The sequence below is a fragment of the Anser brachyrhynchus genome (genome assembly GCF_964034855.1).
Source record: "Anser brachyrhynchus genome assembly, chromosome: 11".
NCBI classification, from domain to species: domain Eukaryota; kingdom Metazoa; phylum Chordata; class Aves; order Anseriformes; family Anatidae; genus Anser; species Anser brachyrhynchus.
Window position 1 is genome coordinate 10495219 of NC_137706.1, and position 27487 is coordinate 10522705.

General features: G+C 45.0%; 1 protein-coding gene across 1 annotated transcript in view; it reads right to left on the bottom strand.

Annotated features, from left to right (window-relative positions):
- ARIH1 (ariadne RBR E3 ubiquitin protein ligase 1) overlaps positions 1-27487 on the bottom strand; it is a 55745-nt gene that overhangs the window by 4345 nt on the left and 23913 nt on the right. Inside the window, exons 3-12 of the mRNA XM_080607291.1 lie at positions 21389-21533; positions 16684-16776; positions 16258-16313; positions 12529-12595; positions 11388-11494; positions 10622-10664; positions 9257-9328; positions 2513-2643; positions 2355-2412; positions 777-1037 (exon numbers count right to left, since the gene is read on the bottom strand). Of these exons, the coding sequence (XP_080463417.1) occupies positions 777-1037; positions 2355-2412; positions 2513-2643; positions 9257-9328; positions 10622-10664; positions 11388-11494; positions 12529-12595; positions 16258-16313; positions 16684-16776; positions 21389-21533 (1033 nt within the window). The remainder of the gene's footprint in view (positions 1-776; positions 1038-2354; positions 2413-2512; positions 2644-9256; positions 9329-10621; positions 10665-11387; positions 11495-12528; positions 12596-16257; positions 16314-16683; positions 16777-21388; positions 21534-27487) is intronic.

The window sequence follows — 27487 nt, forward strand, 5'->3', positions numbered from 1 at the left end:
TTTTCTGTCAATCCAACCAAAATAAAAAAAACAGGGCGAGATATAAGCCATGTAACACTCAAGTAACCTGCTCTGAGCACCGTGACTGAAAAAGTAGAAATTTTATTTGATCAGAAGAGAACCGTTACACCTACCAGCAAGCCCTATTCCTTCCTCGATCTGCAATATTCTGGCAAGCCTAAGGAATCTTTTCCTTACTACTACAGCACGGTACAAGCCAAATGGTCTCCCATTATGCCCCTAAGTCTATTTCCCCCCCCAGCATTGGCACAGCTCTACTGACTCCTGGTACACACAGCTTTGACTACTGTTCAGTAGTTCTGTGCACCCTGACCACACAGCCCAGAAACCTTATGCTTAAATTCTGCACGTAGACCAGTGAAGGATTGCTGTAAACCTTAAATAGCTAATACAGCTTCACGTGTGAAACAGACTGTGTAGATTGTCAAGAGCAATTTTAATGGTAGTGCCCTTGGAAAAAAGCCAGCACCAGGGAAAGGCAAAACACCAGCGTTAAGCTTTAATGCATTCTTTTGCCAGTTCAAGCCAGAACCTCAATCCTTTTTTTTGTTGTTTCAGACTGCAGCAACAAGTAGCGATATTTCATCCCCCAGCAGAGGATCTACAAAATGCCTAGCAGGGCCTCTACCTTATAGACAACAATATTCAGAAAGACTCACTTCTGTACAACTGGGGACAACAGCTTCTCCAAGCATTACATCCCTATGCCACTTATCTTTGTGATCTGAACTCCTGACAACCATGTTTTCTCCTACCTCAAAGATAATGGACTGATTATTCTTTTTGAGGTAGAAGGCAAAGACGTAAGTGTACATGAGTGTGGCACGACACTGGCAGAGGACGTCGACTGCTTTCTTCAGGAACTGCACCTCGATCCAGGACATGTTGTGCTGCTGCATCTCCTCCATTTTCTGCTTCACCTGAGCATAGAGCTTGTGCTCAAAGCGCAGGCTCTGCATGTGGTTCATATAGCGGTTGCAGTAGAATAGGTACCTCTGCAGGGCTGCTCTGGATCGCTGTGTTAATTCCCATTAGGGAAAAAGAGAACAAATAGTTAAAACAAAGTAATGGCTGCAAGAGAAGTAAGCCCTTCACAAGGCTCTTCCTGACCCTGAGAACGAGCTTCCTTTCCAAAGGTGTTTCCTCTCCTCACACGTTGGCCAGATTCAGATGGCGCCACTTTGTGCGGCACTGTTAACCCTGACATTGTGCACAGAGGAGAGGCCAGACCCACTGCAGCTCCCTGTCATGCAGGGGACTTCCTAGCACAGCTGCAGCATCCTCACTTCCAACCTTGAAAGTAATTGGAATCACATTGCTGAAGCCTAAAGTTTTGTGTTTTTTTTTATTATTATTATTATTATTTCAGCCTCCCCTCTCAAGTTACAAGGACTTAAATGCTTCCAGTGTCACGACAAACAGCCAGAAGCAGATTTTCCTTTTTTGGCTAATAAGGAATTCTAATTAAACAATTATTGTGCTTGTGTTAAGAGGGCAACCTTAGGTTGCCTAGGCATGTCGATTACAGAGCAGGGGAAAGACGCGATGTGCTAAGTAGTACAAGAGAACCAAGATGACTCAATACACAGCCATTAATCTTATTTTCTTCTCACTGACAGATCAGCTGAAAACAAGGACAACATGGGCATGGTTAAACTTGCAGAGTGGATGTACAAAGGTAGCACACGCCAGCCAAAGTCATCCCTATCTGCAGGAGGAGGGGCTGCAGGAAATACTTTGGTTCTTGGCTGTAACGGTACTTTGACAGAGATGCAGGAAATGGATTTCTGCAAGCTGCAGCACACAGCATGCAATCCCTCCCCATTAAAAGAGGTTTTGGCTCTGCTAGCCATATCACAAAGCAGTTCAAGGTAGCTGCAGCTTCACTCCCAATTTCTACTTCTGTCAGGCCTCCAAGTATAGGTATTGGAACAACTGAAGTCTACTCTATTTACATTCAAAAGGTCTGCTGTGTTTAAACACCTCAGGATTAGCATTAAGAACTTTGCAGTGAAGAGCATTTTCCAAAGGGCGTTAGGATTGCTGTCTCAGACCCACAGCATTATGACGACTTCATGCAAGAGCTGCTATAAAACAGGCAAGGCAGCATGACAGGTAACAACTGAGTTAACATGTTCTCTTCGCTGCACTGAAGTGATTTTGAACCTTCTCCCCACCCAGCGCAAGGCAAGAATCCAAAGTTGCTGGTGAACATAACTGTCTTTTGGATTCATGCCCAAATCCAGGAAATTCCTCACAGCTGGTTTACAGAAAGCCTAAAAGCACGCCACAGAGCTGGTGATCTCCCTCACCGCCAAAGGTTATGGACTCACCTCCTGTGCATCCCTTGCTGCCTTTGCATCATCCTCGTTGTAACGATTGCAGTTGTACCTGTAACGGGGACACCGATTCCACAGAGTTCAATTCAAAACTCGATGCAGTTTCCCTCGTGGCTGCCTCGCCTTCCCACCAGGCACGCTTCTGAACTCACCAGGCAGATCCATGGGGCTCCCAGGGGCCCAGACACACCCAGCAGAACTCGGCTTTGCAGTTCTGGTTCCGACAGACCATGTGGTTGCAGCCCCCATCCTTCTCGATGGTGACGTGGCATTTCGGGCACTCCTGTGGACAGGACACAGAGCACTGTCAGCAGGGAAAGCAAGGCATCCCTTGAAAATCTTAGGAAATTGGAAGGGTTCCCATGGCAGTAAGAGACTGCACATCAGGTGAAATACGCGGTTTACTTTTTCCCTTTGATCACCAAGGTCCTCTTCAAAGTTAAGTCTCCAAATAATTCCAAACTCAGAGCAGCTAGACAGACCAAAAGAAGCAACAAATATCACCTTTGTTGCTATCATACATTGCTAGTGGTACACGGGATGGCTAATTTCATGACCTTCTCCAGTGGTACTGGTTACAGTGGTAGCAGGGATGGTTCATAATTGCCCAGGGGAAGGCATCTGGCTTTCCTCACCATCAAGTGTTTGGTCCACTGCAGCACTCAAACCTCAAAAAAGCCTAACAGTGAGCTGGTATCACGCTGCTATCAATCCGAGACACCTGCAAGTTGTAAAATGTCGTCCAAAAAGTATCCGAAAACTAGCAGCAAGAATCCATCGTGCTTCAAAGAAGCCTCTGTCAGCTAAAAAGACAATGCTCCTCCTGGGGCATTTCCACACTTCCCGTCAGGCTCCTTTTTTCCCTCTTCATGTAACACCTCACTGAAGGCTTTTCTTACAGAAGTCCATGTGGGGCTTCCTTTTCAGGTGTAAGGCTTCTGTCGAGTATGAGGATATCAAAGAGCAGCACTGTACAGGGAAATCTTCAGGGAAGTTATATATATAATATATATATTTTTTTAATAACACCAGTATCACTCTCTTATATCAGCAGAATATGGCCACTTTCCAAAACAACATTCATCTCATGCAGAATATAAAAAAGATGATTTCTGTAGTGTCCTACTGAGTACACAAAGCTAAAGTAGCAAAACCACACTGAGCTGCATCTACAGGTGAAGGAAGCCAGTCCAGCTCGTCTGCCGCTTGTTCCTGCCCCTCTGGCACTTCTCTCATGCTGGCTATACCAGAGTTGAGCTGAGGAACTCCTCAGGTTAAAACCAAGCAACAAGTACAGTTGGAGAAAAAACATCTAGCCTGGATCAGCCCAGCTCATCACACAGCCACACCAGCATTTGTGAAGCTATACAGGACACAACCCAACACATTCATATACACACACTCCAGATGTCCCAAGTACTACCACGTAAGCTACATTTGCATGCAAGTTGGTCTGTTTGTGCTGTAAAAGAGCAGAATTTGCACAGTTAGGTACTCAGAGTATAGCTGAGAGGTGCCAAAGACCATCAGGGTCTCCACCTGTCAGAGGCAACCTTTCTCACTAGATGAGCAGGTTCCAAGGGGAAAAAAAGACAAGAGAAGATGCTAGCATGAAACCAAACTTGTTTTTGGCCATCACAATTGAAGTGCTCTGAGCTACCTGTGCTCAGCAATGAATGGTTTTCCAAGAGGAGATGGTGGTAGCAGAGCTGCATGGCTTCCCCCAGCCACGTGTCTCATCTGCTCAGGTGCCAACACTCGAGTGCCTCGGTGGAAGACGCAGCTATAGCCAAACAGCTGCAGCCATCGCTCCTGCTTAGGACAACCCCACAACTGGGGTGAGAGAGAAACAGCTCCCAAACAGCCTGCCTACGCACAGCGGGGGACATCCACACTGCCTGCGGGGCCGTCCTCACCCACAGCTACGCTCACTTTGGAGCACTGAAATTCTGCTCTTGGGTCTTGGAAGATGCGACCAAGCTCCTCAGTGTCTCAACATGATGGTGCTTGGAGCTCCCAGGCAGCACGGTGATGCAAACCAGAACAAAAAGACCCTAACCACAGCCCTTGCAGTACACGGAACGCCACCCTGGTCATGCTTTTACACTCTGCTAAGCAAAGCGCAAGGAAGAGGTTACACAGTGTGCTGTGCAAGTTTTGAGAAAGCGAAGAAGCTGAACATTATTAAAAATTATGGAAAAGCTACGAGAAGGATGTATGAAAGAAACAGCGAATGCTAGCAGAAAGAAAAAAAAGCAGCAACTACTCAAGCCACTAATGCAATGAGTGGAGGAGATTTATAGATTAAGGAGGATATGGAAGGCAGTTCTTATTGAGAATTACGGCCATGCAACAACATAATAGCCAGCAAATCAAATTACTAAACCGGTAGATTATTCTGCACGTTATCTATCATGCCACGATGCAGAAGTGACCTCATTAACATTGTTCCACTCCGAACAATTCGGTGTTTGCTTACACGCTGCACTTTGCAACAAAAGCCCAGGCAAACCTGGCCAAGGAGAACAATCCCCATTCTGTCCTAAAAGGCTGCGTGTATGTAAAACCCCACAAACCTCAGCAGCTGCCCTGTGAACAGGAGGCTAGATAGAAACACCTTTCATATTTCCATGCAGGTGAAACCGATTAGTCCTCTCCGGGACTCCCAGAGGCAAGGGACACACATTAGCCTCCCTGACGTATTCACCACAATGCCTTCACCTATAACCAGCCCTAAAAGATGAATCCTCCAACACCAGGGTGAGCACTTCAACAAAATCCACAGCTGAACTTAATTACACTTGGTGCAAAGTAGCACACTGTGACACCACCTAGAATCGCCGAGCAAAGGAGGATATTTTAAACGCTTGCTTGTCTGAGAGGAAGGATGGCATTTTGACATCTCAGGGAAGGCTGTTCACAGTTCTGGCACGAAACCGCGCTGGTGAGAAATGAAAGAGCAAAGTTCACTGCTGGTGCCCAGGGAGGATCCAGGCGGCTGCCAGAATTTCCATGCATTAGAACAAATGTAGGACTTCCAGAAAGTACAGATGGAGTACATGTTCAGGCATTAAAAGCAACCTGAAAAGGAAGAGAACTGGGTTTTTGCCATTTTATCTCGCTTGGAGGAGAAAAATGCCCAATAGCTTTTGTGGAAGAAAAAAAATCTGCCTCTTTTATACATCAGCCGTTCAAGTCCTGTCTAGCCCAGAAGATAATGAGATGGTGACATGACAGGAGCCAGAAGTGGTAAGGCAGGGGCATTTTTAGTATCAGATGAACAACTTTCATTAACTCCAATTTAACTTCAACAAAAAACAATGCCTTGGGTGAAGACCAGACCGTTAACATCTTTGTTCTCCCCTTAGTGCTCAAAGATACCGCAAAACCAACATCACTGAAACTCAGGTTTAAAAAGGTTTTGTTCCCCCTCCAACCCTTCTAAGATCCTTTCAGGCAGTCTTGAAACACCTCAGGAGTCCCAAAAAAGCACACAAATCCAAGTTTTCTGTTTTTGTTTCTTCATCCTTTGAAGGTCCACTTAATAGAAGTAACTGATTTATGTGGTTTCTTTATTGCCAAAGCCACGCGAACCAAACACCACCAGAAAGCTGCCTAGTTTATTCAAGAAAGGAACTGTTTAAGAACCAAGTTTATACAACAAACTGAGGAAAAGAAACACACAAAACCTTCAACTATTCAACCCTTTGTCTGCAAGAATACTGAGAACTAAAGCCTTGGTAAAGAACTTGCTTAGGCTTATTTTGAATTTACATTTACTTAAACTAAAAGCCATCTACTTCAGCACACCATGCTGCAAGAGCTCTATCTTTTGAATAAGCAGAAAGAATTTAGTGTATAGGTCTCCTAAGTACACATAAAAAAAATTATAGAGGCAGCCACAAAACTCACTCCTCAAATCTCCTCATTTTTCATTCAGACCACTCCAAATTTGTCAGAAAAATGCATCACACCACTCTGGTTTTTGAACAGAAACAAATTCCAATTCAGCTAGGTTTCACTTTTCTGCTCTCTCATATAACAATTGCCTCATTTTCCTTTCCTATCCTGTCTCCGAGGGCAAGCTGGAACAAACGTATCTCACATTCTCCTGTTGCAAAGGATTACCCAGACTTGAAGCGCACACGTTCCAGGAAGACTGGTATTTTTCTGTTACGCCTCCATCGCGGTGAGATGGGAAGTGTTCTTCCCTGAACTGAGACCACATGGGACAGGACTGCAGCTCAGCGTCACGCTCGGAGGACTTGAGAAAACACTTTTCAAAAGCTAGAAATGGCAATGGAGACAGCAGGAGCAACAGGAACACAGCAGCAATTAAATGACTTGAGTTTTCTTCCCCACCTTAAAATGGGGTTTTGCATCTGATGGGATCTGATCCGACTCCCTTCTTGGTTCTTCAAAATGAATAAATTTGATGCAGAATTTGGTCTCTGACTCGTGCTCACTGAAGTGAGCAGCTGTGAAGAAGGTTCAAGACATCCCTCCCCAAACACAACTGCCCTGCTTTCCTTGTAGAAATAGTAAGGAGACAGACAGCAAGGGCAGACATACGTGCACCCAGACTGTGCAACTCTTGCCCCAATGTCTTGCTACGGCAGGAAGGGATTTTTCCCGAGCTGTACAAATACTTGGCTCCTCTGTGACCGCAGGCTGTAAAGCTCCAACCATGCGTCTTCCAACAGCCAGCCCCGCTCACACTTCATCGCAGCAGCACACAACTCCCATCTTCGCTGCCCCCGAGAAGGCAGAGATCATTATGAAGGGGGAGGGTTACGTTTCCTGCCAGCTTTCCCCCGAATTCAATCTAGCATCAGTTCGGAGAGAGGAGAATTGTGATATTGTCCTTTAGTTATTTCAATCGATACGGACACCACAGGGCCCCATGACAGTTGGCTTGCTCAGATGTCTGGTGTAATTACCCTGCCTTTTTTTTCCCCTCTCTCCTGGTGCTACTGCACAGTCTGGGCTCCAACGTATTTTCTTGCTGCAGGAGCATCTCTTACGATTTTAGAGGAAGTAGCTTAGACAGGGATGTGCAAGGACAACAGCCCTTCTGCTGCTGACACCAGGCAGTAACAGATAAGCTGGGCTGATGCCAGCATGGCTTGGCCACACTTGTTTCCCCTCCTCACCCTCCTCTGGATGGGTGTTTCCCAGGAAAAAAAAGGAACTTCTTGCTCCTGCCATTTAAACTTAATTCTGATAGTCTGAGATATGCTTTAAATACCCCTAGCATGGCTCCTTGCTGACACAGTCTAGATCCCAATTAAAAAAGGGATGACCATCTTTACAATACTCTTTGGGCAAGCAAGCTGCAGATACCTGTCCAAAAAATAAAATAAGACAAGCAGCTTCCTATTTCCAGCAGCCAGGCTTAGTGGCACATCACTCATGTTTCATTTACAGAACACACACAAGTATATTTTGGCCTTTTTTTTTTTTTTTTAAGATGAGCACAGAACCCAGTAAGGGAAAGCTTAACTTGAGATTGTGCCAACACCCCACAAGCACGAGGCTCTCCAGGAAGGCAGGCAAAACTGTTTTGCACCCAAAGCAGGAGAGCTCAGACGTCGGCCTTTTGCAGCACATGCCCAGGTAGGGACACCTAGGGACAAGGTAGGAGACGGAGAGCCCTAAGGCCAGGGACAGTGTCACCCCCGAGGGGCAGCAGCAGCTCCTCCTCTGGCTCCCGAGGGCTCCATCACAAGCAAGATAGGGCTGTCAAACAGGAAAACAGGGCTGTGCCATTGTGATATTCCAAGTATTTGGTTCCCAAGGCTAAAATAGCTGCTTTACATGTGCTTGCACTCAACCCTTTCCAAGTTACTTGGTTCTTCTTCCTCAGGTTTAATTTAGGCAATATCTGAAGAGCAAGCAAACTGAATAAACTTGGTTCGGTTCTCGACCCACGATCCATCTCTGAACATGTTCACCCCAAAAACCGCCAAGTTCACTTTCCTGAGCAGTGCTCAGCCCCCAAGCAGGGACCACAGAAGCCTCAGCCCGTGAAACAAAAAAGCACCGAGACTGCACAATTCCAGCACGACTTTAACCGTGCGTTTCAGCGATGGGTGTTTCTGCTCTCACCATAATGCGACATTCCAGTTCAATGAAAAACACGCAGCCAGCCCCAGAAAGCAGCAGCGCTGCCGCAAACAATGCCATTAACCAGTTACACAACGGGGCTAAGAAAACAAAGCGGCTGTTTCCTCACACCCTCCCCACCTTCTTCCACCCTGCCGGCAGAAGTGAGACCTGGGTCTGCTCCTAGCCCCAGCCTCCCGATGACATCTGCTTCTCTTGTTTCCTCACCACCACCCCACCGCTGTTTTTATTCCCAACAAACGCAGACCTGCTGAAGTTTCACACAAAGTTGGGCTCGCTGGAACGAAGACATTTACATAATAAAATCTTAACAGCTGTTCTGCCAGTCTCTATCTGGAATGCTGCCCAGCGGAAATGAACAACTCTTCAAGAGACCAGCCCAGGGGATTTAAAGGCAGATGTAAATTATCACAGCCATATCAAGCCACGGGTGGTGTTAACATGTTTCACACACTTGGAGCGAGGCACTGACTTGCTCAGGGAAGCCATCAGTGCCAGACAGGAGCCCAAAGACTTAAAACTTGAGCTTCCTTTGGGTCTCCAGTCAACTTTGTTACATGAACAAACTCTACCTAACCTGAAGAATGTCCCCTGATTCAAGGCAGTAACACCTATTTGCACTTCAAACAAGTGTATTTCAGTGAGCTGAGGATTTTAATGCCTGATTTAATGACAACAGCAGAAAAAAAGAATCCTAGTACTGACAAATTAGGTTGCTATTCTTCTTTTCATCTGATAGCGTACATAAAGCACAAGGAAAACACCCTCACCTTTGTGTTTGCTGCAATCCAATTAGAAGTTTCACTGTCATCATCACACTTCTTAATCCACTTCTTTAACCACTGTTAGAAAAATGCAGAAAGTTACATTAAAACAGAGGAACTGTAAAGGGTCCCAAGACAGCTGCTTACATTAAGGTGATAGCAAAGAACACAGAGCTCAATGCTACCACACTGAAGTACAACTTCACAAAGCTTCCTAGAGCGGATACAAATCCTTTGACTTGCTTACTAGATATGTACCAGAAGAGAAGAAGATAGGATCAGAAGTCTAAGCAATTATTACTATTCCAAAATCCTACCTTTTGGAAATTATCTTCTAGTAAATTGGGATGGGGAAACAGCACAGGTGATGCTAGAAAGCAGTGCAGACAGCAACTAATTTAGTTGCAGACACTTCCTGCAGCACCAACCTAATGCAGTGAGCAGGACCACTGCACTAACACTTCAGCAACGAGTTTACAGTTCCTGAAGTTCAACCAGCTAAAACTTCAAGTGGGACTCGATATTATAGATATTTTAAAAATGATCTGCCAAAACCGCAGTCGGACCCTCTGCGCTGGCTATCTTTACACCAAGCCATGTCATATTTTTCCCTTGCCATCCACCTCAATCTTTTTTTTCCCTTCTTAACCTTGGAGGGAACGTGGCTTTACCAAGTGAATGCAAGTTACAAAAACAAAGGACTGCTTACACCTGCTAGATAAGCAAACTGACCACTACTGTTCCAGAAAGACCAGCCAAACCATGCTACACCTCTGGTGAGGCTTCCCTTTCCCCTCCCCAGTGAAGTTTTTATGCATTTGTCACTAAGAACAGAGACCACCCTGTCCTCGAGGCATGAAACATCTGTGTGAGCTCTGCACAGGGCCACAGGAATCCTAGGTTTAACTGCAGCTTCTGGCAGCCCCGCGAAAAGTAACAGCCCAGTTCCAGAGTTCACTGCATGGCAGCAGGTCCATGAACCAGGACCAAATTCCTTCATTACTACAAACCGCAACCCTGCAGAAGCACCAACAGAAACGCTGAGCGTAGGAATGCTCTTTGTAAAGTGAGGCATTCACTTCTGAAGCCACCCACTTCTCCTCCAGGGTCTCTGTTGTACAGCCTCCTCCTCTGGGTGTTCCCCCACGTGGCTGAGGAATTGTTCTATCAAAAAGAAACTTTCAGGCATCCTAAAGAAATCCAGGAGGACTTCTCTAATTCTTCTCATGAAGTGATCTAAGCAGGTGAACTAATATGCTTCTTGATGTGAACAGCTGCAAAGCTTGTGCTTCATTTCTGCGTGTCTTACACATAACTTGACTTTAATTGTTTCAAAGTCACGCATTTGGAAAACTGCTCTGAGACGCTCACCTTGCATTTAACAGGATCATGCCAGTTTTCACCACAGTTAAAGCTGAAAGGGAAAGAAAGGAAAAATAAGCAAATTAGGTAGCCAGCTATACTTTTATTTAACTTGGTTAACACCATGGGTATCTTCTGGGTCGTTCTGTTCAAAGACCATGGACAATCTCAAGGAAAAATTACACATGTCAAACACCTCAAATCCCACAGCCTCACTGGAATATATACCACATTCATGAATCTCGGTGCTAATGTTAGATGCTTAGACGCAACAGGGATTTATTTTCCATCAAGCACCTCGGGCAGCTTTGCAAAATAAATCAGATATCTTAAAAAAAGCTAACAAGAGGACCTCACCCGGACAAGATACTTGACTTAACTAATTATTATAAAAATATATGCTGCAGGCAAACTTGCTATTGAAAGTTAATGGACAAATGCAATTTCAGGACAGTATAAACCTAAAAATCACTGGGATTCTCTGTTTGCAACCAAGAACCTCACCTAACTCAAAATCACTCAGCTGAAGGCCATCTCTCAGTGAAAGCCAGATGTGGAGCCTGGTGAAAAGAGCCTTGAGACACCAGCTGCAACAACTACACACCAGCTGGGCCTAATCCTGGCTTGCCATTTGAAGCCCACCCCATGCCCACCTCCTCCCCGTGCTTTTCTCACCACATTTAAACCCATCTCAATACGAAGACTTCTGGATTACATACTAAAACACTTTGAACACAAAAAGCAACATTAACTTCTTTTACTTGTTTGTTCTTACCAAAACTGACGTCCACATTTGCAGCGAACAGGTTTAGCATCAGGATATTGGACTTTAACAACGTGGTGGCAGTCTGGGGCAGGACACCATTTTAACAGTCGATTACACTACAAAACAAAGCCAAAAAAACGTGATAGAAAAAGGATGCTGCACAAGAAACTTACCCATTTGCCCTTCAGCCCTTTTTCATCCTTTCAACTCTGAGCTTCAATCGCACTTCCTCCTGCCTTACCATAAGTCTCCTCAGCCAAGGCATTTGCTCTCTTACTAGCAAAAGAAAGCAGGAATACAACCATCAACATTTCACTGCCAAATGGAGTCCTTTATGAAAGAGGAGGAGGAGCACCACCTCTCCTGCTGACCTCAGAGTTCACTCAGAGAACACGTTTGAGTAATTTGAAGTTATGGAGCTTTCCACCAACATAGCGTATTTAAACTTGTCTGCAACTACTCACTTCTGTTCCACTGCTCCCACAGCCTTTTTGAAAGTTAAAAAGCTCACAACTATGCACAGTACCTAGCTCTTACTACCACTGCATCACTTCAAACAAGGAGTGGAAGCTTAATCGCAGTAACAACTTGCATACCAGGCTCTGCAACAAATGTGAACGCATGCAAGTAGGAAATGGGGACAGAGGAATGTCTTCCAAAACACCCTTCTCTAAGATAATTCTGATTTTGGGGGTGTAAAACTATTGGAATTTTGCTAAAAGCAATTTTACAGCTTGACTTCAAATGGCAAACATTAAAGGCACTTTCTTGTTTATAATGCTGTTTCCTGGTTTTCAGTCTGAAGCATCTCAGATAACATTCAAGAACCATAAACATGAAGCGCTCCTCAGAACTTATACATTGAACAACTGTTGCAATTGCAGTTTCCAACAGCTGGCTATACCTCTAGGTAACCTCACCATGGCTTTTGTCCTATAGATCTTTACTCTTTTCCTACAACTGTATCTGTAGCTAACTGGGCTAAAAAACAGCCCCCACAAAGCCTGTAATTTGTAGTTACATTTGATTAGAGACTATGCAAAAGAAATCCTATTCTACAGCTACAAACTAGCCTCACTTCTCTGGTTTAGTACACATGCAAGACAAAAGACACCCTGGAAGCCATTACAAATTTCAAAGGAAAACTCACCTCTACAAAACTATTGGTTATTAAATGCTGGTACTTTAATTTAACCTTGGAATCTGTGATCAGACGCCTGTGGAAATGGAAAAAAAAATTGTAGTAAATTCAACTTTTTCCCCCACACACATAGCCAGTACACACAGACACAAATGATTTTGATTCTTCCTTCTATGCTTGCAAGCACTTTTTTTGCACTTACCTTTTCTCTATTATATTATGAAATCTACAGATACTGTATTCAACTTATAATACTAATTTCAGAATCAGACAAAGCTCATGAAGTTTAAGGGAACTAACCTCTCAGTGTGAGGATGTTTGCTTTAAAAAAGTCACTTTCTTAGAGAGCCCAATAACCAGACAAGTTTCATTAACTCGTTCACATTAAATGTGCATTTTGTGTCAAACTCCTTTAAAAAGCTTCAGAACTGCTGTGTTAACTTTGGTAGACCTTATGTTAGCTGGATGTCAACAGAATGCAACAATTTCAGTTTGAAAGTCAATGTGATTTTAATCTGTTATATTCATCACAAAAAAGGCAAAGCTGATTTAAATCCGACAGCACAGAGCGATAGTGTCCACAGCATCGACTTCACTTCTGAATTAAGTCAGCTCAGAGCAGAAGACAACCAGACAGGAATCCTTTAAAAGCATGGTGACCGCTTTTCTCCTTGACACAACGATCCAGCTGGCATTTGCAGACTGTCCACACTAGATGCGTTATAAATAATTTAATTATGTACTGCTGAAGACTGTCATATACGTCTTTTGGTTATTAAAGAAACATCTTCTGCATTTATAAAGCTTCACAACATAAAGCTGGACTAGTACGCACGTTGTGGTATTTCTGTTTTAAATCAAACTGTAGTACAGCCTGATACAGCCATACCACATATAAATATTCTAATTAACACACTACCCATTTCAGGGTGCAGCCAGAATCAAGCATGCTCCTGCATGTTATCACGCAGTGCACGTGACTATGCGATGTTGCATAAATCCTAGCCCTTAGCAGTCTGGGGAGCTCCTCACCAAATGACATGCTGGTTATTACATAAACACAGCACGTGACAGCCAAATTCCCAGTGCTAAAATAAAACAAATCGACTGACAAAGCAGCTCATCAGGCCCTTGTCCGTGACGAGCCTGCAATTTCAGAGTGAAACTAACCAAAAAAGGAAAATAAAAATAAATTTGTAAAATGAATTATAAATCTCACTTTACTCTATACCTAACCTTCTAGATACACAGAAGTAGAGTAAATTCCTTAAGTGGCATTTAATGCATATACGAGATGAAACCCATCCCGGTGCCCAGCCTTTGGGGCTCACTCTTCCATGAGCCAAGCTATGGAAGAAATGGCCTCACTGAAGCTGCCAGGCTGAAAAAGCAAACTGCTTGCAAACAAAAAAGTTATCCCTTGATCTCTTCCGGCAACAAGGTTCAGGAAAGAGTACTACACACTGGCATGTCTTCAGAACAATTTCAGATCCATCTGAAGATGGCAGCTACCCTCTATAAGGCCATCAGTTTGACACTTTTGTTCCATTTTCACAGTGCAAACTCCTCAGAAGCAAAATCAGTGAATTTGCAAGCCCCGTATCAGGTGAGAATTCAAACACCTTCCCACAGGAATTACTCCAAGACCCTACTGCATTCTGAAGTGACACAGCAGCAATGTTTTTTGCAATTATGCAAAGGAAGATTAAAATCGAGGAGGTGCTCCATATGACTTCCCAGAAGAAAACCCAAAATTGACCCATTTCCCCCGAGTGGTTTGATTCTTAAAGGTTAGTACCGGCCTGCTGCCATCCACCAGCAGCCGCCACCAGGTAAGCCTGCCTCGCTTCTTAATGAAATCAAGAACTTTGCATGTAGGATAAAGCAATTACCAGCAGCATTAGCGAGAGTGAACAAGGGATGGGAACAGACTACCTTCAGCCAATCTGAAGGTCTCAAAAGAGCCCAAGGGTCTTTGCAGCCTTCCTGCTTAAGGTCAGCAGGAAGAGCAGGAGCAGGAGAGCTAGCAATCTGCTAGCTGAAGATGAAGACTCACAAATCAAGGAAATTCATCTGAATTGCTCAATTTGGACTTGTACGGAGAGAATACAACTTGGAGATGTACTGCCTTGTTGAGGGAAAGTACCAAGAAGGGAGTAAGTGAATAGCTTGGCCTATCTACTCTGATTTGATGGATAAGGAAACTTTAATGTCTCTCCACACTGCACATTACTCTTCGGCTTCTATAGCTTGGAATTCTAGAGCTGGAGACTTCGTAAAAAGAACAAGACTTAAAAAGAGAAAAACTAAGCACATGGGAGGGGGTGCAGATTCCAGATGGTATTACTTACATCTTTGTTCCTGCCATTTTGTAAAATAGCTGCAGATCACCATTGTTGCTTTTCAGGCAAAGCACTAGCATTCACAGAAAATGCACCTTCCCTCCCCCCAGAAATTGCAGGTGTCCCCCATAAGAGGAGGGAAAGGAGGGTTTTCACCTCTGCATTTAACATTTCACTTAAACAAGGAGAACTTGCTTGTTTTACTGCCTAAAGTCCCAGCTATCCTTATCGGTTCTAGGTGGGGCACAGCACATGCTTCCATCTTCCTCTTCCTCCCCCTTCTAATGCTGCCACCACAGCCTCCACTGACCTGAAGACCCCCAGCTAGACTATGTGAAGGGACCCCCAAGCACATCTCATTCACTGAGAGCTGCAATCGGGAACGCCCTCGAGCGATTTCCTGCTGAGAGCGTGTGACACCACAAGTCGAGCTCAGACTCCAGTAAACAAAAATCTCCATCAAGTCACTCAAGAGATGCCAACTTCGGCTCGGTTTCCACCCACTGAACTCCACAAACCACCCCTCAACGGGGCACGAGGATATTTCAGCTACTTCCACTTCTCTTCAGCCTACACTTTATGACTAACAGAGCCACTGGTGCAGAGGGATATGGGAAATCACTCGTCTGAAAGCAACTGATAGAAAAAACAGCAAATTAATATCAATGAGTGAGTCAGACTTCAGGAAGGAAGGAATAAGGTAAGAGAACGAGCTTCTATTTAGATGCTTTTTAGCATGAAGAATCAAAATGAACTTAATCAAGGTTCAGCATTATGAAGGATATTACTCACGCAGTAACATCACACAGCATAAAAGGGGAGGAAGCTTGTGGAATTCACTGCTTCGCCTTGTGCAAGCAGCCATCCTTCAGCAAGACAACTTAATAAGCTAAGTGACACAGGTTGACATACCAGTTTAATCAGATCTTATGTTTGAGGGTCAACTGCTCTCTATCAGAGGGCATAAAACATCCCCTACCTCAGACTGTACACAGGACTGACTTCCTCTGACTCACAGAGTAACTACAGCTATAGGACCTGGTGAACCAGTGGGTTGACCTAGGTAGGAAGTCAAATTCCTACATAAATCAAAGGAAACAAAATGCACAAAGCTGTTAAACAGGGTTTAGAAAGACTGCCTGATGTTTATTATGCTGTCTCGATGACCCAACTGGTCAAGGAGTCTTTACTCCAAGTACTGGGGCACGGGTTTTTCAGACCTAAACGGGAAGTTAAGAAACATACCAGAATCAAAATAGACACTTCAGCGCCAACCTCCCTAGTGCCTTAAGCTTCTACCCAGCTTTTTATAAGCCAGTACATATTTGAATAGCACATGAATAACAAAATGGAAAAAAGAAAAGAAAGCCAAGAGGTAGCAACTCATCATACTTACATAACTGTATTGTCATCAACTAAGATATCACAGCCATGAGCAGGGCATGAAATGGTCTGAAAAAACAGAAAGGTCATAAAAAGAACAGTGTTTATCTTATTTTTTTTTGCATCACAAAGAATTCCAAGGCAACAGACTTCACTCCAACCCACAGCAAAAATAGTAGATGGACTTTATCATCACATCCCAATGTGCCACCCTGCACAGCACGATTTCTCCCATCCAGAGCAAAGATTTACAAACTAAGCTTCCCTTCAGCTTCACTCATGGCAAAGACTACAGCCCCCAAAGTTTTTACAGGTTTGTAGTTTTAACTGTTGCTCTTTTGTTTTTTTTTTCAAACTTTAGTGAAGGATTCTTCCTTCCCCCTCCTCTCCAGTACACAGAATGTTGAGAAGTCATGAGGTGTACGAGTTGACGTATTACCTGTCCCATGCCTTCCTCCATTATTTTGGTAGTTAAATATTCACTCCAGCACTGCATACAGAACTTGTGTCCACACTCTAGGCCAGTAAAGTACTGCAATGACAAAGAACACAGACATCGGGGCATTTTATCATGTATTCCAGCCTTCTCGATGCTGTGCAGATTACTGCATCCCTCATCCCCTGTACCAAACCTGAGCCTCTAGTATTTATTTTCTACCACCACCACGGAGCATCGCTAACACAGCTCTAGACACACTTTCGAAGCCAGACTTCAATCCCCAGCCCTAGCAGCAAGGAAAGGTGTGGCTGATGTTTCTATCCTGCCTGCCCATTCACACTGATCCTCATCTTAGGAGCATGAAACGGCTCTCCCCTTGTTTTACTCTGGGAATTCAATAAAATAAACGTAGCACCACCAAACAGGTCAGTTATATGATGAGTCGTGCCTCCTGTTTGTCCGCTTGGCTTGCTGCAGCACATGGGTGCTGCCCCTAATTCCCAGAACAAGCCTACCTGCTATGCGCAGGCACTAATTTACCGCCCTCCTGTACAGGAAACAAGAAGTGATCAGCAAGCATTGAACAACAGAAATAAAAACGCGCCCACTTATGGTTTTAATGCGCACACAAAGTTTGCCAACTTGCTTGGTAAGCTTCCCTCTGAAACCCAGATGCTCATCTGATGAGGACACTACAGATCCTAATTGGCAGGTGTAAATTACTAAATAAAATTCTCTGATAAGCAGCTGCAGACAGAAACAAGGACAGCTTCACCTGTGAATGCATCATCTACACGGAGTGTGTCAAGATACCATCTGGGACTGAGCGGTTACACAAGGGGTGGAGGAGCACACGGTGCTCAGCAAGGACTGAAACTAAGTCACTTTTCTAAGGTCATCTTAAAAGTTACTTTACACTGAGAGCCAGGGGCAGGGGCAAGCTGTATTTGAAACTGTGCCCTCGTAGTGCTATGCAGGTGACGGCCGAGCTTTTCAAACTCACTTGCAGATAAAACAAGAGCTCCACCCCAAGATGTCATCATCTTGGATGCACCTCCGTAAACGAAGGAAAGCTGTTTGCAGAACAGCCCAAACCAGCAGCAGGATGCTGTTCATCACGAAAAGGAGAAGTCCATTTTGAAAAAGCATTCTCCCTAAACAGCTTCCTTGTCCATGCAAAACTCAAGATGACAGTCATCACTCACATTGCCCATTTTGCCCATCCAACACCAGCTTACACTCGTCTTCCACTGCTACCACGCTGGGACTGCACAGCACTCCTCAGCACCTTCTTCCCACGGCCTTGCTTTTCTCTGATTCACGCTTGGCTGGCGCCCCTACCATCAGCAGTGGCACAGGTTTGGACCTGAGGCTTGGAAATGGGCTACAGGACTCTGCGTGCCAGCCCCACGGCCCTGCCAGAGAGCACATACCGGCGGCAGGAGGATGGTGACAACTGGCCTGAGCGGTCAGCAAGGAGCTGAGAGCATCTGGCTGTGTTTTGGGTGGAAATGGAGACAGGCACCCGGCCCCTCTGCAAATCGGAGTTGTGTGTTGTGTCAGGGAGACTGGCCACAGGTACCTACGTGGCCAAGGTAACTAACGCCTCAAGGCTGGAAAAGAAATTTGCTGCCAGTTTTTGAATGGGCTAACAAGGCATCTGATGCTCTCCACAGATGCTGCAGTGACCAAATGACGTCCCCTGGAGGTGCAGGGTTACAGCTGAAAAGTCTCATGGTTTGTGCGACTTTTTGAGCTATTAACAGCACATAACCAGCCTAAAGTCATCAGTTTTGCCTCAAATTAAGGCTTCTCCACATGGACAGAAAGCAGGGACAAGGGGATCACCCCTTAACAAACCTAAATGCCCCTGCAGCAAGCACACAAGGGGAGTGTGGCAAAAACACAGGCAGTGAAAACATGTGCTACGTGCCCGCATAAAAGGCGGGCCACCACACCTCCTCCCAAGCTGCAAAGAACTCAGAGCACCTTTTAACTCATTTCTTTACTTTGAGGGAGTTCCCAATTATTTTTGGCCAAGCTGACAGCAGATGTCAAAGGAGCAAGCAAAAAAGACCAACAGGAAAGGAGTGAAAGGGGTAACAGCGCGTTCTGCACAGCACATTATCTCAGGGAACAGCTCTGCTGTCACCCCACCTATACTCATCATCTACATTTCTTGGGATGCCAGGCACGAGCACGCTGTCCTAGCAGCACCAAGCCCACCAAAGGAGGGACCAGCTGCTGCAGGATGCGCTTACCGTGACAGCTTCGCTCGGGCTTTCTTTAGGTCCGTAAGGATGGCAGCACAGCCTTACGTTAGCTGCGTGTGCTCAGAACGGTTTCACAACAGCGTGATGTCTCCCAAACACCCCCAGCCTGGCAGCTTTCCACTCAAATGGGATCTGAAGGATGAGATGCAAGAGAGGAGGTGGCCAAAGCCACCACCCTCTCAATTCCCAGCTTCACCAAAAAGGATTTTGTCTGCACTAACTACTGGGACTTGACATTGGCTCACGGAGACTCAGGTATTGAATATAACTTATCCTAGAATTTATAATTGACATTGACTAAAACCACTTCCAAACAGACTTCAAAGCAGATGGCTTACGGTCACCTTAGACACAGAGACACCACAGCCCCTTACAGAAGCAGCCGTGAGCATCAATTTCCCTGTGCTTCCACCTCCTGGATACAGCAAAGAGACAGAGAGGTTCCCCTCAGTTGTCTCTCGTTAATCAACACTAACAATTCAGAGAAACCCCTGCTCCCTTGTAACACCTCACTGCTCCAGTTAGGGAAGGGCTCTTCTAATAACTGGGCCACTGCTATTTTTATGATCTACTCGAACTACAAAAGCAAGAATCAGTGTGCTTTGTGCAGTTCTTTCCAGCAGCAAGAAAGACGCTTCCCAGGCAGCGTAAGTGTGTCAGGTGTGAGTGCTGGGCACACTGCTCCCGTCCAGCACAGCAATTACACTGAAAAGAAGGTAAATAATACGTATTAAATGTCATAAAACCTGTGCTTGAAATCTCCAAAAGGACCTTTTCTGGAGTTGGACGTTAAGACAACTGAGGAGGTCTCCCCCTGTTTTGCCCCTCAGTCCTTCTCCTGTTTTCATCAAAAATGCTGCAGATCCTAAGTCATTTCCTCACCGTCTAACATGGAGAAGCCTGTAGTGATTACACAGCAGGGTTGCAGCATAAGGTAGAGGGATAGACAGATTTCTCAAACATGTCTTGCTTTTTAAAAGCACTTCTTTATACAAAGCAAGCAACGATTCTGCTTTGCAGATACTCTCTAAAAAGGAAGTTGTAAGCATGTACAAAGCTTAAAAGGAGATGCATAAAGGCTTGTGGTTACTGGCCCAAGAGCAACAGCGATCTTAACACTGAGCATCTCAGCTGCCTCAAACTGGGCTTTGCTTCGCTCTGTCTGCTCCAGAGCAAGGAAAAGGCTGGCAAGCGAGGTCATGGAAGCAAGAGCCCTTCATTCATGGCTACTCATAAAACCCAAAGCTCATAATGGTTTCCATTATTGCTGAAAAGCAAGCTCATAAACACACCCAGAGCAAGAGTGGAAGTCTTATGTATGGGCTGCTTTTCTCTTAAAGGTCAGGCAGATGTCACGGTGTTTTGGAGGATCAGAACAGCTCCACCAGGAACAGTAAGTTCCAATAAAAGAATTCCTCACCTATGTCAGCACCCTGCCTTTTGGCAAAGCCACTGTTGGACTCCCATGACTGAGCTTTTCCACTAATCTCCTTTTCTTCCCGGATCGCCCATCACTGTGTTCTGCCCCAGGAAGGTCAACAGCAAGCTGCTTGCCTGAGCAAAACAGGGTAAAAGCCTGGACCTCTCATCAGCACTTACGCCAAACTTAGTGTTTGTGAATAGCTACCCAAAAGCAGCACTATCACCGATCTTAACACAAACCAGAAGTCTGAATGAGAGCCCCAACAAGCCCTTCTACCCTAATCTTCTTCCAGTAACTAGGTATCGTGGGAGCACAATAAATAATACCCATTATTTCCTCTGAAGAGCACAACTTTTATTCCTAGTCCCACCTAGTTTTATTCTGAACTTTCTAGCTTGACTGTATTGCATCATGATTTACTATTATAAGCTGTTTCCTGCCCTGCCATTCTATTTAAGTAAATCGCTCTGCCTGTCATGCTTTCTACTTTTTTTTCGCCTGCCATTTATTTGCACGTCTCAATTGGTATCTGACCTTTGAATCCACCGCTTGCTTTTTTCTGAGTAACTTTACTACACCACTGCGCAGAACCCAGCATCCTCAAAGGTTTTTGCAGAAAGGATAGTCCTTCTGCTTGAAATACAATGCCACTTCAGGAAAACTAATACTGTTTGAGGTTTGCTTAAAAAAAAGTTTGTCAAACCACAGAGTAAAAATTAAAGAGAATACAAAACGCATTACTGAGTTCTTTGGTCCCTGCTGTATTACTCAGATCAACTGCAGCACACAAGACACTTTATTGTATTAAGAAACCATCTTGAACAGTTTTCTATGTCTTATACTACAGATAAGAAGATTCCATCAAAAAATGAAACCTCAGTTCCTTTTCAAACGCTTTTCTAAAGTGCTGTTGGAGAAGTCCTTACAGAAGTGCTCAAAATGTTGAGTTTCAGACAGCAAAACTGGGGGAGTTACCCATCAGAAACTGCTTTGGATGCCACGTACTCACCGAGTTTGGGTAGTTCAGATAGCAGATCTGACAAGGCATATCCTGGGCTGATGACCTTGTGTTCATCTGGCGCGTTCGAGACTTTTTACTGGGATTAATTACGTGACACTCTGCAAAGAGCTTCTCCAAGTTGCCATCGAAGTACCTGCATGACACACAGAAGAAAATGAAAATGTAACTCCCTTCCCTTTAAGCCACTTTTCAATTTCCATTTAGCAGTTAAATGTACAAGGTTGGTTTTAATGCTTCAAAAAAAAAAAAAAACCACCACACATATCAACTTCTTTTAACAAGCTCTTCACCGACATCACAACACTTCCCTGGCCACAGAGGTGTCTATTAGACAAATCCAGAACGTCAGAGGTTTGGGCTTGAATTGCATATTCCTGAAAATTCAGGTACCTTCAACTCCTCAAGTAATTCATAATTCTCAAAGAGATTGCTTTGCATTAAAGCTCCAAGACAGACAACTGGCACAAGAACATCTGACTTCACAGTCCAGGCATCAGGGCACCTTCCTAAAGCACAGGTTTCTCAGGTTCAGTCCTCTTTTCAGCTCCAACCTTCCATTTCTTGCTAACATTCTCATCGCAAAATCATTAAGGAGGCGGCAGGAAACAGCAATCGGTCATCACGCAAGAATTAACAGGTCCCTAGCTCCTCTGCTTTGTGTTCTCCTCAGCGTGCTCATTTATGTGAAGTGTCTCAGAGAGGTCCTGACTCTGGTTTCAGCACTTCTCTCCAGGAAGGAACGCACCAGCAGGATCAGACGCTTGGTTCAGCTGATGGAGCGCTTACACATGTTCACTGATGTCCAATTAAGGCAACTGCAGGAGTGCATTTCACATGCTCCAAGCATCTCCAGAGTTTGGGAACAACGGCTGCTGGGCAGGCACCTATGAGATCAGGCCCTTCATCCATCTCCAGGTAGAGCAGGCTGCAGCTGCACACCGAGCGCCTTGCCTACATCCGTGCCTGCAAAGAGAACGCACGGCCCTCCTCTCGGGCTAAAACCCTAGCCATTTCAGGCTAAAACCCTAGCCACTGAAGTATCGGCTGCCTCCAGCCAATTCAGAGATATTTTAACCAGATCCTAAGAAAATACAATTCCAGGTTTGCAGTGGTTCCAAAGGTCAGGGAAGGGAGGACATAAAATTGGTGTGTGTGTGGGGGGGGGGAGAGATGAAAGACCACTTGCTATTTCCTACTCGCCCCTTAAGGAAAAAAAGCACTGCTTTGGTTCAGTGTCTTACAGAAAGCTCTTCACCTTGGTGCAGGGCCAGACTGGAAAGAGCCACAAGCAGGCAAGTCGGCCTCTTCCCGATACCAAGACACCACACCACGCCTTCCTGCAGCCTGCAGCAGCTGCACAGAACTAATCAAATCTGACAATTAACCAGCTAACCTTGCCTGCATGAACATCCCCCTTTCAATGTCAGTAAACAAGTCGTTCCCCTCCCTTCCTCCATCATCAAGTTAAATCCAAATAAAGTGGCACCTACCTAAGGGAAAAAACAACAAAAACCAAGAGAACACACATTTGATCATAGCACAGTCGCATTTAAGAGCAGCAAATTTAGTCCCAGCAACTGTCCCTATAGCGAAGCACACAGGCAAGACTGAAGTTAAAGGTTCTTTACAAGGCATATTTTAAACTCCTCACAGACCAGGGAAAAAAAAAAAGTCTGCTGTCCACCAACAGATAGAAGACAACCAAGTCTTTCTGCCAGGGTGAGAATTTACCAGGTGGCTCTCAAAGATCTGGGACTAGGCACACATACATCACCTAACCAAACGGCCTCTTGCTAGAGGGGTCTTATCCTGCAGTATTCCCAGAAAGTCCCAGATCTGCAGCAGCTCTCGTACAGCTCTATCTACCAACAAGATCTGATTTAAAGGGTTAATTCTTTCTTAGAGGGAAAACCTGTTTCTGAAGAGTTAAGAAAAGGTCTCCTGTCTCCCATCAGTGAATGCTCAGCTACTGCCACTCCAATCCTATGATTCCAATCCCATTGCAAACAAACACGGTATTTTGGCATTCCTGCCAAACCACCTGATTGCAATGGCTTTAAAATCATGAATGCAACGGGGCAACGTGCCACGCAAAAATGGTTCACGGCTGTTTTATAAGCGTCTTGATGCAGTTCACATACTTTACACCTGAATTTTCAAGGCGCTGAATTTTGAACGTATTGTATTGGCGCAGTCTGGAATTGCAGCATGCACGAGGGCTTTGCTGTTGCTCTTCAACGTTAGCTCAGGGATTTGGTTTACCCAAGGTATTTTGCTTGCCTTCAGGGTTACTTTTATCTAGAAAACTTTAGCAAGTGAATTCAGTGCAGTCCCATTATACACCATATTTATAATGGATAATTATTAACCCTACAAAAAGTTTCCATCATCGAAACTGTTTTTACCTGCAGGGTGATCAGCATAGGACATCCTCTGCCCAAAACGAGCAGACGGACAGCGGGGTGGGATGTTTGCAAAGAAAAGAGTTTTGAAGACAAATCTTACAATGCAACCACAAGACCGGCACTCGTGGTCAGCTCAACGCTTATGGAAATAGCGGCGATGTTTGTAACAGTGAGCTGGTTTTTAAGCGCATAACCACATCAGGAACGCTCTAGCACTTTCATCTTTTTAGCTACATTCTTATAAGGTCTCTGAAAAAGCTACTCTGAGCCACCACACCTACTGCCCAACACCAACAAACACAGACAGAAGTTGCCAGCAGCTGCTTTTTCACCTGGAGTTGCCTATCTCCTCTAAATACCAGCAGGACCCAACTCACAACAGCCACCTCCTTCCCAGGCTTTCCCTATTTTCCCCATAGAGGGAATGAGACATTAACCTTACTGATGTCGAGGTAAACAGGGCACTGGGTACTCCTCCTCCACGCTGGGCCCACAGGCTGTTTGCATTTAATGCATTTACTTTCTTTGCTGCGCCAGGATGCTCTGAGCAAGTGATTTCCACAACTATTTGCACGTACGCACGCATCTCAGACTTAAAATGCTGCTGCAAGGGAACACGAACTCTAAGAAATGCCTACGAATACCTGAAAACATACAACTGAAATGGGAACTCCAAAGTCCAACCATGTCTCTCCAGCAGCTCCACCACTTCTTATGTCAAGGCACTTGCTGCCCATCCACAAGACTGTTCCAGCCCCTTCCATGGTTAGGGATGACTCCTAATTTCAGCCACCGCATCTTTTTTCCCCACTTGTTCCAACATCAGCACAAACCACATGCCCAAAGTTCCTCCTTTGCCCTTTCTATGTTCTTCCTCTGAGGGACTGGGGGATGGATGCTGCAGCACCCTTCCTGGCACCACAGCTCAGCTCCTTGCATGACACCTCCCCACTTCCCCAACCACCCCAGCAGACTGCTGCTTTCCACCTCCATTCATCCTTCTCAAATCCAAGGAGGCCAAAGCAAATGCAGTCCTGGCAAGTTATCACTGCGCTCTCATACAAATTCACCTGGATTTCTCCTGCAGGTGTCCACCTAGTGCCTCCTGAGTGACGCCCACCTTTCTGCAGAGCTCCTTCATGCTAGCAGCTCCATTTCAACCTACTTGAAATCCCAGATTCTTTTCCAGCTCTGTGCTGACGAGACCCATCATGACACTTTGTACTACTTCCATCGCTAGGATGCTCCGGCTGTCTGTTTTTCCCCCATATGACGTCTGGATCTTCCTCTGAGCCAAATGCCTCCTAACAGATTTGTGCCAAGTCACTCATTAACACTTTAACAAACATTCATCCCCAAATTAATTGATAAGGGACTTATTAACGCGTCCCATCTGGTCTACTACCCCTGCCTTCTGAGCAAAGGGACTCCACGCACACCCTCCTAAACCCTGTACCCATAACGCATACCCCACATTTGATATCATACAGCTGCATGCCATCATCTCTGCTGGGAAACCTGGGAGAAAAAACCTTTACTTCCGTCTCCTCTCCTTCAGGACTCCAGAGTTATCCCACCCCCTTCACCCTCCGCTCCTCTCCCCACTCACCTGCAGGGCCCTGGGCTTTGCTTCCACTGCAGATGCAGTAATCTCCTCTTTCACCTTAGCCACGTGGCAACAGTCATTTCTCAAAGGAAACCCAAAGATTCATTTTGTTCTCACTGATAGCACAGGTTCTGCACCATATCGTCACTGTAGAGTGTTCCTCTACCCTAATTTCTCATTCTCTTGGCTGTGGATGCTTTACCAAGTAACCGAGCCTGGGTTCTGACTCTTCCCACACCATCCCTAGACCTCTCATTACCGAAGGGTTGCTTCTTGGTAGCTTGGTCCTCCTTTCCATCCTAGGTAGGAGCACAGCATCTTTAACACCCCTCTGTATTAAATCCCTTACATTCCCCTCCTTATCTCTTCACAAATTCAGTAATTCCAGCACTTCGTGAATGGCCTAAGTGTTGTGGTCTGTTCAGCAGTAGACTTTGTTCAATACAGCTGACTGCAAAACTAATAAAGCCAGTTATTGATGTTCATTCTTTTCATTACAGACCAAGATGTTTTCTCTGCCACTTTAAACTCATCAGCCACACAGCAAAAATTCTTTTAAAGTTCTTCTAGAATTTCTTCTTAGCTTACCAAAACCAAGTCCATAATAGCATCAGGTCTTGTTGGTAGAGGGATCAGGCTGTCGACTCCTTTATTTACTCAAAACAGCATCCATCTCTACAGACACCGCTGCTGGTAACTGCCCAATAACAATTTTCTAGACATAATCAAATTCCATCCCAGGGAGTATTCAATACAAAAACCCTTTCCACTCAAAAAAAGCTCCTAGTACACACTTTGGGTTATTTACTTTATTGAAAGGGTATTTGTGAATGTCAGAAAATCAGCACACTCACAGTAAAAGATACCTTCGCACCAAAAAGCTGGCCGTAAGCAATAATTTCTTCACCTGTTCAGCCCTGCTGAATAGTCTAAAGCACTTACATGCCCAAGGGAAAGGAGGGAGGCATGAAGGCACCTACAGCCAGGAGGGGGATCCCAAAAGCAAGGGGAAGAGGCAGCCTGGGCTAGCAGCCAAGCCACCGAGGCTGTTTGAGCATCTGTCCTCTGCTCAGAAGAATGCAGATATGCAGCCACCAAGAAGCACCTATGAGGGACCTCAAATCTCTCTCTGTATCCCAAATTGGGCCCTTGGTTATATTCTGACTTGCTTTTCTTCAAGACAATAACATCCTTCTCTGAGACACGTGCAACACTTCAGAAGCTGGAGTATTTCCTCCACTACCCACTTCTATCCTTCAAGCCAACCCACCCCAAAACACCAATTTGGCTTTCAGAGCCAGTCAAATAATTAGTACTTCAGGAGCGGATAGGGCAGCTTTTGAACTGTGGATATTACCTCACTTGAGGTGGAATAAACACCTGTAACATATCTGCCCTCTTAGTAACTCCAGGCAATTACTCCATGACAAAGCTGTCACAGACCATAACAACCTGCGTATTAAAAACGTGCATAACAATACAACAAAGCAACAAAGAGGTTTGTGTGTATTAAAACATGAACATTTTCATCTCACGAGCTCAGACCTGGTAGCACTCGGCACTTATCAGAAAAAAGCCACTTGGTTTATCTGCTTTCCTGCAGGCGAAGTCCGATCGGGCTGCCCGGCAGGTCATGCTGATTCACGATGAGCTAAGGTACGAGAGGCACTGCCTAGGTCTGTAAACACACGCCATTAAGCAACTGAGTTCGAGCTCAGACTTGGTGTGACAGCTATTACCACAAACTGCACCCAAACATTACACCTTAGCCAGCATTAAACCCATTCACACTGCAGGAGCTTCTGAATTGGAGGAGTTTGAATCAAACTTTTTGCCCGATTACAGCACGCCTCTCCACTCACTGTGGATGCTTCCCAGTCAGTCATGTTTTTCTGCTTGGTGACAGTAGCACAATGCTGCCCTAAGATTTGCTGGAAACACACAAAGCCAAGCCAGACTCAAAAACCATCTTTATTTTGGAAGACTAACCAAGTCTAGATTTGGGCTTAATCAGCTCCTCTTTGTCTAAATAGGAAAAACTTCCAAAGCATCTATTTTAGCAAAATCCTCCACTTC